The sequence below is a fragment of the Pleurodeles waltl genome, chromosome 6 (genome assembly GCF_031143425.1).
Source record: "Pleurodeles waltl isolate 20211129_DDA chromosome 6, aPleWal1.hap1.20221129, whole genome shotgun sequence".
NCBI lineage: Eukaryota > Metazoa > Chordata > Amphibia > Caudata > Salamandridae > Pleurodeles > Pleurodeles waltl.
The window spans coordinates 1,445,160,868-1,445,174,309 of NC_090445.1; the positions used below are offsets into that span (position 1 = coordinate 1,445,160,868).

The 13,442-nt window shown below is 43.9% G+C and overlaps 1 protein-coding gene across 1 annotated transcript in view; it reads left to right on the top strand.

Moving 5' to 3' along the window:
* VSTM4 (V-set and transmembrane domain containing 4) overlaps positions 1-12,627 on the top strand; it is a 99,940-nt gene extending 87,313 nt beyond the window's left edge. Inside the window, exon 8 of the mRNA XM_069240878.1 lies at positions 10,258-12,627. Coding sequence (XP_069096979.1) covers positions 10,258-10,383 — 126 coding nt within the window. The 3' untranslated portion in view covers positions 10,384-12,627. The remainder of the gene's footprint in view (positions 1-10,257) is intronic.
* The last annotated feature ends 815 nt before the right edge of the window (positions 12,628-13,442 follow it).

The window sequence follows — 13,442 nt, forward strand, 5'->3', positions numbered from 1 at the left end:
GATGTTAAAAAACTAAAGGAAGAATTGTTATTACACTACTAAAATCTGCAGAGAGGTATTGCTTAATATGGAATATCTAAAAATTGACTGCAGTAGGCAAGGGTTTTAGTGTTGCTTACTGCCTCTGTCAAATTATGGGGATAAAAGATTTGCGATGTGATAATCACAGTTAGGCCCTCATGGGAGACCAAGTATTTTGCTTTAGGAACTGAACATTTCTAATTGTGACACACTGGGGCTAATGGCTGTTCAGTGCCTTGTTGGAAAGCCTACACTCAATACACTAGGCCTGAGTTGGTAATAGTAACAAGCCAATGATAGAAGGTGCGTGCCAAAGTGATCAACTGGTGTCTAAAGCCATAGTCTGAATCCTTTTATTATAAAAATTTAAGACAAATGCAGTAAGCATGGCTTGTTTATTATGAAAAATTGTTAAAGCCAATAGACCTTTAATGGTGGAATATTATCACACTGTTACAGACTGTAGTAAGGCCCATATTTATACTTTTTTAGCACCACATTTGCGTCATTTTGTGACGCAAAATCGGCACAAACTATCAAAATATAATTTTATTTTGTAAGATTGCGCTGCTTTTGCGTCAAAATATGATGCAAATGCGGCGCTAGAAAAGTATAAATATGGGCCTAAGTATTTTGTTACATGAAATCTCACAGATCACCATTGTAGGCAAGGGTTTTGGTGTCACTATCCCCAGTGACAAACCCTTTGAGCAGAAGATTTTCACTGAGATAATCCTTGTCAGGTCATTTCCAGTGGGGTTATATTTTGTTTTGCCAACTGTAATTTTGTGAATATGTGTAGCTGTATAACTGTAAGTGGGTTTAGGTTATAGTTTTGGCCATTGGCGTGCCCCTATAACCAACAAAGCTCAGTTGTATTTTGAATAAGCTTTCACCCATAGCACCCAGATGAGAACAAACACTGCATATCTCATGTCTAAAGGAAATTGTTTCAGAGCTTCACAGTGGCATCTGTGTCACCTTAAGGGGTAAGCTCTATCCTTCATAATGGCATGCTTTGCTTGATAAAGTGCCTTCGCTCAAGCAGCTAAATAAACAAATGATCTCAGCTGTTTGGAGGATAATCAGTCCTTCGGTGGAAGCACACATTTTTTTGCCAAATTATAAGCTATACTCCAGTGAACCAACATCTGGAAGTAGCCACAGTCCCTCTTTCTAGTACTCCTGAAAGCTATTTTTTGATCACATAGACGACAGCTGCATGGTCAGGCCAGACCGAAACATAGGGGAAGCATATTAATCTCAGTTTTCTTGTGTCAGGAATATCGGGCATTCTTTTTGTGAGTTTAGTCTCCCGAAACACCGCTGCCCCAAGACGTTGACACATTTCATCACTGAAATTGTGTAAAGGTCTCCTCAGTACAAGAGCCGAGTGACATAAGAATTCGTTCTGGCATGAAAGAAAACATGCACACCTCTTATTAAGGCAACGTGGTCAAACAGAGTGTGAAGGATGAGAAGGTAAATACCGTGGTGATTAAAAATGTGTGTCTGCTGTTTTTTGGGCTGCTCAACTAAGGGTGAAAATTGGGAATCTTGTAGTGAGGTACATCCCAATCCTGATGAAGTGGAAATAGTTTTATTGTTAGTGATTTGTCAAGTCACATTATGTAAACCATTATTGCTACATTTCAATAGAACTATACCTAAAGCCCTTGGTCATTTCGGTATTGCACAGGCACGAATAATCTTGCCTGCCTTACGTTTTCCACAAGAATCATAATAAAATGAACATATAGTTGCACAGGGGCTTTTGGTGCACCGTCTTCATTTATTTGTCTGTTCACGTCATTCACCTTCTGCTGCCAAGGCATAGAGTAGGGGGCAAGGTATCAGCCCAATGCTGCCATTGATCTCTTTACCATAAGTGATGGCATTTATTTGTGCACATCCACCTAAAACGTAATCCAATTCAGTGTCAGTGCTGGTGGACAAATCTCTGCATTTATTTCTACTTTAATTTCTTGGTTTTGTTTTAAGTTTACTTTTGCAGGGAGTCATTTTTTACTTATGTGTCTTTATTTATTTTTGCAACTTTTCCATAGCACATTTAGACAGTAGTGTCTATACTTTTTGTAGCGTTCAAGCTTTTAATGCATATTGCGTATGCTTGCAAAAAAAAGGAAATATAGACATTTAAAAAAAAAAAACATTGCACGCTTTTAAGACCAAACCCATGGGCTTTGCCAGTGCTTGTTTCAATAAATCACTACTGCGCGCACACCCCTCCTTCTCTCTCCTGGCCCTACACCTTCCATCCATGGTCCACGGGGGGTGTCAGGTGTCGTGCAGGGGCTGTCTGTCATTATGTCGCTAGCCCTGAGGGACTCGTGATGAAGAGTTTGGGATGAGCTTCCATTACCACTTAATGGCGATGTTCATGGCAATCGGATTAGCGAATATGGCATCTCTGTTTCATGCGCTTCGGATGGAGACTGCCCTGTGAATGAGGGGATTCCAGTAAGAGATTTCTGTGGGGACAGCAGGGATCCCATCTCCTCACCCCCCCTGCGGAAGGGCCCCGTCATTGTATCCTCTAATTATGATCTGAGTGAAGGGGCTGTGACAGCCTCTCTCTGCCTGTGGAATGCATGCGGCCTCAGTGACCTGCATGTCTCACTCATACTCTGAAGGCTAGATATCTGTTGAGCTCTGACCTAGCAACATTATCAAACTTACTCGCTCTCCTATGCGCGCCTTACGAATGGCCCTCACACGTATCACCCGGCTGAACGGAACTCTGCACTTCACGCACAGGGTAAGCCTCTCTTGTCTAACGGTAGGTCCTGTTAGGCAAGATTTCCAGGATAACCACTGAATATGTAAATGAGTTTAATTTAAATGTATTGCATTCGCATTTTCGTCAGGTGGACACAATACATTTTTGCACTAAGCTCTGACTGTGTCCACCGAATAAGAGCATTTAAATAAAATTTGGTGAGCGCATCACACACTGCTTTAGCCTAAATATTATTCATGCGTGAGCATGAACCCTGTGTGCAGAATATAGGACCCCCTTTTACCTAACTGTACAAAGTGCAAAACCAACAGCTTCCATTTAAATTGTGGATTGTGCATATCACAATTAGGCACCTCCTGAGTTGTATGTGTAGATGTGTACATGTTGCATCCACGCTTCATTGCTTCACAAGAGCCTGTCACGCAGTCCCCTAACGTTTGACTTATGCACTCCACAACATGCATACTGAATACTCTAAAAAGGGGGAATAGACCATATTTCAATATTATTTAAATGCCTGACTTTCTCACTGCGTTTCCCCAGGTTTCTCCCCTTTGCTAAACTACAATGCTCCTGCCCCTGAAAGATGTTCCTGTGTACCTTGCATCACTGAACAACCATTGGCCCCTATGTGGTGGCCTCATGCAAGTTGTAATTCAGCTTACTAGCCTGGGATCAGGGCTCGGCTCAGACTGAAGCACATTCCCACCTCCTTCCTCATCATGCAACACCACAGGGCTGGTGGTTGCCATTGGTTATAAGGAGGGAGTGAGAATAATGAAATCCATGTAGGACAATGCTTGCCTACAAAGCACGTTGCTAAAGTAGTCTTGAATATCAGATGTGTTCCTACAGAGAGCTTGTAATGGAAAGAAAGAATTTGAATCTGAGGCATGGGACCAGTACAAATGGGCTTGGCAAGATCACACTGATTTACAGCCATTAAATCTGTCTCCCCATCCCCAAGTTACCACTTCTGAGGGCACTGGTAACTCCAGGGGACAGAGCCATCTGGAATTAAAAGTTGGACCCTCAAAGTACCTTTATAAATGAGAAATCACCAGGTGTATTTGTAATTCAGAGTCTGATTCCTCTCAGTACTTCCTGATTTGCCACTTCCCCGCCCTCCCCAGGAAGAAACAAGGGTTGCGTTATTCTCTCTGAATGTGGGTGATGTGTGAGTGGAATGCCTTCTAGTGGAGGAAATCCCAATGGAGCTTGTCTCTCTCTCTCAAGGCAGGGATCCCCTTTATGAATCCCATGGGGGACAGTTTCTTGGAAATCAAACTTCAAATGCCACACATTTAATCAATCAATCAATCAGGATATGTAAAGCGTGGCTAATCACCTGTGAGGGTATCCAGGCACTGAGAGTATGCAGCTTGAGGGGGAGGGGCACAGACAGGTCTTCAGTCCTTTCCTGGATTCGTGAAGAGAGGTTCAGGTCCTGAGGTGCAGGGGGAAGTAATTCCAGGACTTTGCGCAAGGTGGGGGAAGGAGCGTCCAACATTGTTGCTTTGGCAGATGTGGGGTGTGTGTGTGTGAGAGAAAGAGGGAGGCAGAGTGCAGGAGTTTGGAGGGCTGGGGGAAGTTCATGTGTGCGGTGGTTGATGTAAGCTGGTGCTTTTGAGGCGAGGGTGATGTTGCTCCATCTAGGGCAGTTAAGGATTAGTCTGGCCACTGAGGTCTGTGAGGTTTGCAGTCTCTTCAGAAGATTTGTGGAAATCAGACATGTTCTTACTTCTGCGCTGAGAGAGGGAGGATGGCTAGTGTCCATAGATTTGAATGGGGCCTCTTTGGAATTGACTGCATGGGAGAACTCCCACCAAAATGCAAAGATAAGTATCTCCTATCTGGGCCCTACCACAGTTTATACATTCATTTAGAAGCCACATACTCCCTTCTCCCACATGGTTTGAATGTGCAATAAACCTTTCATAAGGGCTTGTATCAGATGAAACTTTAGAGCTATTTCCTAACTATGGGTTATATTTTTCTTATATTTTGCATGTTTCCTTGGAAAAATGTGAAGTACCTTATTCTACTATTTGTACAGTTATTGGTATTCATTTATAAAGCCCAGACGTAGCTGGGAAGCAACAGAACATTGTAGTTTAGAGCAAGGAAGGATCTGAACTGTGTACATCAGAAGAACACAAAATGTACACATGGGTTAGAGGGATGGAGCCTGTTACTACCATTGTGGTGCAATAGACGCCCACTATTGTACAAAAAACACTCAAGGACAGATTTAAGAGCCCCTAGCGCCGCCATGGTGTAATTCTTTTTATGCTAAAGCAGCACTAAAGTGGCATTTTATGCACAACATATTTACTAAGTGACGCAATGCATGCACTGCGCCACTCTTTCAACCCTTGTGCCACATTATACCTGCGCCAGGCATAATGTATGCAAAGGGGGCGTTACCCCCTGGGAAGGGGGAATAAATGGTGCAAGGAAATATAAAAGATTTAATTGCAACATTTTTTTCAGCACTTTTAATGCCTGCTCAGAGCAGGCGTTAAAAGGGAGCATACCATTATTTATAATGGGCCCCTATATACTCTGCAGGAGTAGCGCCAAAATGCTGGTGCTACTCATGCAGGGTACCTCAGTAGTGTAAAAAAATGACATTATTGCGCCCTACCCTGTGATATGGTGTGCCATATTTTAGATATGGCACACTCATGGTGGCGGTAGGGGGGCACTAAGGGGTGCAAGGAAAGTGTCACTTTCTTAAATCTGCCCCTCCTTATCGTGCAGTAGACACCATAGTGTAGAAAGAACGGTGGCTTAACAATGGTAGATGAGATACGCCTTGAAGAAATGGTTTTTTTTGCTCCTTCTGTTAGGCAGCAGTAAAGCCACCGGGGTGTATGACAGGATCGAGTGCCTAACGAGTGATAGCATTTTGATAATGTGTTATGTAGTAAGCGGTTAATTGGCAAAGCCCATTTGTAAAAAGTATTTAAAAAAATACAAGTACAAAGTATACAATATATTTTAGAAGCCTGCTGCTGAATACTGGGATTACGGAACGCCCACGTAGCATTGCGTTGATTCAACTTCATGCCTTATTCTTCCACCACCCTAGGCTTCCTGGCCCTATACCTAATTTTTTTATCTAACTGCTTCGCCTTTTGTCAATGTTCCCCGTCTTTCTCTTCCTCGTTTTTCTGTCTTTTTTTCTCTTATTTTGGATCAAAGTCTGGTGATAAAAATAAATCTTGAACCCCCAAAATTAATGACAGTGTCTAACCATCTGCACAAATTAAGAACTGTGGCGTCATGTGTGATAATGAAAGACTTGGGTGTAGTCATGTGCGGTGCTCGTGGGCTAAACTCGCCCAGTCACTTAGAATGGTCGTGTTAAGGCTTCTGCAATGGGAAGGAGTCACAAGCACGTGACAGGGTCTGGGGCTGATGGCGGGACGGACTGGGGCTTCTTCCAGTTGTTGCCGGTGGAGCCCGTCCCTTAACCTCACAGTATGAGCTGGAAGCTCACTCACAAGCGGCGCAAACTCCGTCCTCCAGCGGATTCCTTCATATCCACAATCAAATTATTACATGCGAGAAATATGCATGGGGGAGCGTCTGCTCCGCGTTTTACAGCGAGCCGCGGCTTGGAGCGGTAATTGAGGGGCCGTCTTCGTTTATGAGCGCGCTAATTTTATTTGGTTTTATTGCTTTTCGAGATGCAATTATTTATTTAGTGTGCTTTGGCTTTATTAAATTATGTTTACAAAGGGAACATCATAAAAATGCATGAAAAAGGCAGAGCAGCCCTCTTTGCCGCTGACCTGGGGAAATGGGAGAGGGTTATTTTTCTTCTACAAAGATAATGGGAAAGGTAGCCTAAGAAATAAGGAGGACCTCGGCTGCCTTTCCCAGCCCAGGCAGTCCAGCAGGAAGCCCAGGATCCAGAGTCGGTGGTCAGGTGCTGCCGTGACAGTGAGAATGTAACACGCTCGACAGTGTTAGCTCTGGTGTATACTGCCACGGAGGGGACACGAATTCCACCGTGCATGTCACAGACGCAGAACATCATCCACAATTTGTGCTCCGAGGTGGCACACTGCACGAGAGGGCTAACTGTCCGCAGTGCCTGCTCCACTGTGTATTCTACTTTGGAGGTGGTGGTTGTAAGTACAATACATGCACAAATGTGTACTTTGCCATGGAATGTGGATACATTCCACATGTTGTCTGTAGCACGTGAAGGGGACACCTTCCAAACTTTGTTCTCATGAGTGTCCTCTGACCGTAGGAACTCGTTACATGGTATGTGCTCTGATGTAGTTCTCTCTCAGGGAAAGAGTGCACCGTCCAGTGTACGGTCCAGTTTGCTTGGGAGACAGAACGGTGTCCACGACGTCCGGTGTGGAGGGCGCACTTCCAAGGAGAAAGACCACCTTACTTGGTGTGTGTTCCTGTGAGTACAGGTGTCATTGAGGGAAAATACTTTGGCACCTTCAACAGAGCGTACCACAAGGGTGCTCTCTAGACAGAGAGTGAACAACTTTCACAGTGCGTTCTCTATTCTAGTACAGTACCAGGTTCAGTCAACATACCCCAGGGTGTGTGCACCTGTGTGGCACAGGGAGGTAAAACAACAAAAAATTGGTGTGTGTGTGAGGGTGTGCGTGCGTGTGGGAGGTGGGTGAGAGAGAGAGAGAAAAAAACATTGGGGTGGGAGGCTTAGAGGTAGAAAGAAATAGAGAAAACTCTACTGTGACTGCCATGCTATTTCACAGCGAGCGGAACATGCCACTCTAGACACTCAAGCGGATGGGAAGATGCCTATGCTGCACTAGCTTGTGAAAAGTTGGCCATTCTAGCAATCTACCATTCTACCAATCTAGCAAGTGCATGCAGGGCAGTTCATGGCAGAAGTCCATGAAGTATTGGCTACTATGCCACTTCAGCTCACACGCCTCATAAGGAGATGACTGTGTCACATTACTCCACATGCACGTGAGCAGATAGCTATGCCACACTAGTTCATGAACAACCAGTTATGTCACACTAGCCCACAAGTAACTTAACCATCAGAGTACTTGACAAACCCTCATGGCGTTGATACTCTACCAGAGGTCATTAGCCCAAAAGCTCATAGAGAGCTAGGCTTGCCACGCTAGCCAATGAAGATCTGGCAGTGCCACATTAGCAGATAAAGAGCTCGTCGTGTTGCACTAGTCCACCAAACTAGACCACTACCTTCTGAAAAGTTTGTAATATCACGCTAGCCAATGAAGATCATCCATACTACATTAGCCAGCAGAATAGCTATCTGACCCATTTGAGGGTCACAGAACAGTCTGAGGCTACTGGGCCTCACCCATGGAGGTTGAGGTAATTTGGCACTGGTGTTTTGATGCCCCTCCTACTATGGCTTTGCAAACTAGGCAAAGTGCATTCTTTCCTCATTTGACACTCAAGTTTGCAAGGGCAAATGGCCAAAGGCTTTTTGAGTAGGTAGTGAATGGGCATAAGCCCAGGACCCACCAGTCAAACTACATATATGATAATGCATGCATTGTCCAGCCAAGTGCTTACTTTAGTGAAGTGTTTGAAATCTTAGAAAGTACTTTAATAACACAGCAAATCACAGTACTCACTGTTCAATAAGGTTGTAATTCCAGATAGAATTCAATTTTGTATGGTGCCAACTTCCCATTCTAAGAGCTACTCTAGTCTCTATGGAACTTCTGCCCATGTATAGGTATAGGTATTAGGCACAAGTGTAATGTACTGGTCTCCACTGATTTGGAGTATTTTTTTAGCTCAGTTCAACAGTTCGTACCAATGGGATTTTTTACGTACCACTCAATGTTTCCACTGCAGACCACAGTTTGAATCCCTAGCTCATTCTTTTGTGTGTGAAGCTGTGTTTCCTATTCATGTGGCTGCACTTGTGCAGCATTGGCCAGTGCTCTCCTGGCTGGTGCTTTCGGCAGTGGCTCTGCTGAGAAGGCACAGCAGTGGCAGCTTCACTAAGGACTTGGGCCACAGCTCGCGAGCAGCAAGATAGGTATGGTTGGTGGGTGCCAGTCCTGGTAGATGTGACCCCTGGGCATGGATCCAGTGGGTGTTCGTTGAGCAGTTGCAGCCTTCTGACCAGGACCAGATGGGTTGCTTATCTTTCATGTGCTGCCTCCGGGCTAAGTTCAGGCTTCCTCTCTGGCAGTGATGGTTAATACACAAATGCATTGGCCTGGAGTCGGTAAGCAACAACATGAGGACTTGGGCGTTGAAGGGGTGTCGTACACCACATGGTTACTTCTTGGGCTTGAATATTGTAGGCGCTCTACTGTGGGGTTGCAATGAGACAGGAAGACCTCATATGGCGAAGGTCGGTTCTGGCTACACTCCCAAGGGTTGTCAAGAACTTATAGGTGTTCTGAATGCCAGGAGAACAGCTGCCATCTTCTCCTAGACAGATTTTCCTCCTGCAGGGTCAGGTGCACCACTTCCTTCTATGACCATGCAGGCCTGGCCTAGAAACCTCTTCATCCTGAACAACAGAAAGTGCAGTTCTACCCCTCACCTTTGCATCCACCAAATTGAAGTGCTCAAAAAGAACTATTGAGCAGCCTTTTGCTAGCACAGACCTCTTTGATTTTCAGAATCTAGCTTTGTGCCTCTCCTCCTCATTTCAGTGTTTGTATCGCCACCACCTTGCCACATCCATGCAGCCAATATGCTTCCAATATCTAGGAATGTGGCAACACCCTTTTCTTGAGCCATGGTAAAACAAGGGCCATCTAAAATCGATCCCACTTGTACCGGTCGTATACACTCACAATGCTACACAGTCACTGTAGCTATCTGCAACCCACACATACACAGAATATCACTGTGAAGTTCTAGGTTCCCATAACACTGGACATTTACAAGAGTGGTCAGTAGAATCCCCTGTCCCTGACTCATAAAAAGATCTTACCACACTACTGATTCACAAAACTAGCTACTCTGTGTTCATCATTTTACGTGGTTTACCCAGGGCAGCCCTCTAGTTCACAAAATAGGACCTGGAGTTACGAGGGACAGGTCTAGGTCTCTGTTCACATGCTAGATTATCATAATATTGTACCCAAAATCAAAATTCAAGATATCAGTTTCACTTACAGTAAGGTACTTAGAGTAGGGGTACTCATCCATTTGCTATGTAGGGACCATTGCCATCCAATCAGTACCTACGTGAAGTGAAAATTCGCCATGTGGCAAATGTCAAGCAATTTGTTTGAAACTTGACAAGTCTAACTCAGCTATTCATCCTTTTGAGTTTGTAAAGTAAGAACATTAAAGTGTGTAATATTAACATATATTATTTAAAGGTATTAGAACATTTCTGGATTGCATTATGAAGTGCTATATAAAAACATTATCATCATTATTGTGTAGTATTAGTATTCACTTTAGTCAATGAAGCGTCCTGATCGCTCAGCTCAAATTGCTTTTTCCTGTCTCTGCAGCCACGAATCACGGAGGAGAGCCTGACATACGCGGAGTTGGAGCTGATGAAGCCCCCGCCGCCTGCCAAGGGCCACCCCACAGCCACAGTCTACGCCCAGATCCTGTTTGAGGAGAACACCATCTAAAAGGATCCGGCCAATGCTGGCACTGAGCCCTCCTGGACTGATATTTATAAAAGAAACACATTTCATTATTTTTGTTACTGTGCTGTCTTCGCGTACTCTCTGCTGGCGCCTGGAGCCCTGTTGACTCTCCATTCTCTGTATAGTTTAAACTCAGACATAAACCTACCCCCTGTAGATAGCTCTGCCTATCCCTGTCTGTGTCTCTTTTCTCCTTCCCCATTGGAGAGTCAAGCGCATGCTGTTCATTAGAAACTTTGTTCTTCTTTTGGGTCAAATGATCTGGTACTAAAACGTCATCTAGCCAAGATAATGACATTTTAAGGGGCTCAGAACTTTAACAGTTTGGCTGTCAATGTCTCCAAAGACACAGGCACTGACAGTAAAGTGTCTATGGACTGAAACAGAGATGTCTTCTGCACAAACCCAAAACACTTACCTACACAAAAGGCAAAACTATTGGTTTTGTCAATAATTGTTGTGTTTGTGAGAGAAACTTGCAATGCTATTTTGCTGTTTTTGTGAAGAAAACTGGCCCTGCTGTTGTATGTCTGTTTTTTGTGTTTGTGTGTAGGAAGCTTTCACCACTGCTGTATGTCTTTTTTGTGTTTTTGTAGGAAACGTACGCTGTTGCTGTATGTTTTTTTTTTTTTTGTGTTTGTAAAGGAATCTTACACTACTGATGTGTAAGTTTACCTTGAAGCGTTTGTGAAGGAAACTAGCACTGCCACTGTGTGTGCATACCTTTTGCGGTTATGAAGGAAGCTTGTGCTACTGGCATAGGTGTTTACCTTTTTGTGTTTGCAAAGGAAGCTTACATTGGTGCTTTTTGCAAACATCTAAGAAGCTTGCATTGCTGATCTTTATTAATTATCTTTTTTTACATCTGTGATGGAATTTTATTTTACTGCTCACATGGTAGCTGATGGAAGGCGATGAAAATGTGCACTATTTCATCTCTTTCTTTCGTCTGTCTTCGCTTCTGTGTTCTCTATTTCTGTGTGCCTTTTGTGCTCCCTTGGGGCCGGCTTTGTTAATGTAGTCTGTCATCATGCTCTGCTAACAAGGCAGACTGCAGGCAGCTGAGGTTTGGCAATGTATGTGTTGGTACAGGAGGGAGGGCATTGTACAAGTACATCCTTGACTAGTGCGAATAGAAGAAATATATTTGATATTGTGTTGTTTTTTCGTACTTGTAGTTATAGAAGTACAGAAAAAGACTCTGCTCCTCAACATTTTGAGGTTGGTGGTCCTTTTCATATTCTTTAAGATTTAGTGGAGGCTAGGATCTTTCAGGGTTTGCCCCAGATCCAGATGCTGCAGGCAGGTATCCTTTAGCGGCATTGCCATACTGAAGAGTATACCCGGTACCCAGTTAGAGACAGAAAGTTGTGAAACCTCCTTGGCTGTCTTTGTGACCTAGCTCATGGAACATGGTGTGAAGGCTGAGCAAGGTACATTATTACCTAACTGAGCAAACACTCTCTCTCTCTCTCTCTCTTTCCTTCGAATACACACATGCACACAAACACACACACACACGCACACACAATTAGTATTCAGTCAGAGTTATTACTTAAACATGAAAAATGTAGTCAAAAATAGTATAGTTTTGAAGTCTATCTTTGAAGGACAGTTAGGGTGGTTTCAGGCATATGGCCATGTTCTTGGTTTGTGTTGCTCTCAGTTTCATCCTAACATCTGTCATAGTTTAGGGTGGGCAAGTGTTACCCTATGAGAGTTCAGCATTATGGCTAGCTTCTGAACTATGACTTGATGAAAGTTTTGCTGCCTTTGTGAGTTGATCTAAGCCATGTGTGTATACCAAGACCTCAGTACATTTCTTGTTGTACTATAGGGACTTAAAGTAGTACCTCATTGATGAGGCCCAGTAAGGCAAAAACTGGTTTGTGGTAGTTTGTGTTCTGATTCTGGAGGTTGTGAATAGCAGTTTAGGAATGACTGCTCTTATTAGAGCCAGACCGGAGCTGATTTACATATGATTGATTACCTTCTATAATGGACAGATGAGCCATCGTCATTAATCCAGCATTTCCGTCCATCAATTGTTTTGCTGCCTATGTTTTAATACGAGAGTTATTGAAGCTACCCAGAGGTGAAGCAACTCACTGTTGAAAAAACATTCCGATGGCATAACCAGCATCTGTTTTGTGTGCTCCCACGCAGGTTTGGATCTGTTTTGTGGGGATTTAGTGAAATAAACCACAATGTAATATTTCCTTAAAATGCATTACAGTTTGATTCAATCTCCGATTGATGCACTGAAACTAATACATGCCCCCAGCTTCCTGAATATGAGGGCCTCCTATGACCTTGTAGTTTGTGGCAAGGAACCCCTATCATTTCTTGGAAAGATATCACAACGTTTGAGTGCATACAAAGTCACATGCATTTCACTTTATGTTGGGTGAAACCTAAGCTTAAAAAATACATCTTTTTTTAAAGAAGAAACGTCTAATGCCACAAACTGTCCCTAGATTATGGGTTCCTGAATGCCTAGCAAGGCTTGATCATGGCAGCTGTAAGCAATGACCTTATTATTCCATTTGCCTTGGGTTCAAGTGTGACTCCTCTTCCCCCTGGAGAAGTTAGTGATCTGCCAATCCCCCGGAAGAAAACTGTAATCAAGACTTCAAGGGTTCCATTGTTCAATTGCAGAGCTCTGGTCCGCGTTTGCAGCAACTCGCTGGCTTTTGGACATTTGCAAAGCACAACATTGTCAATCTGGACATTTGCAAGGGACAGCATTGTCACTGCAGGGATCCCCAAACTGTCTCCTTTCACTATAAACACCAGGAGGGGGAAAAGGGAGCCAGTTTACAGAGAAACATTGGCCCATATTTATACTTTTTGACACAAAACTGCGCCAGCGCAGTTTTGCGTCAAAAAAATTAGCGCCGGCTAACGCCATTCTGCAGCGCCATGCGGGCGCCGTATTTATTCAATGACGTTAGCCGGCGTTAGCCGCCGGCGTTGTCTGGTGTGCGTTAAAAAAAACGACGTACACCAGGCAGCGCCGGCGTAGGGGGAAAATGGCGTAT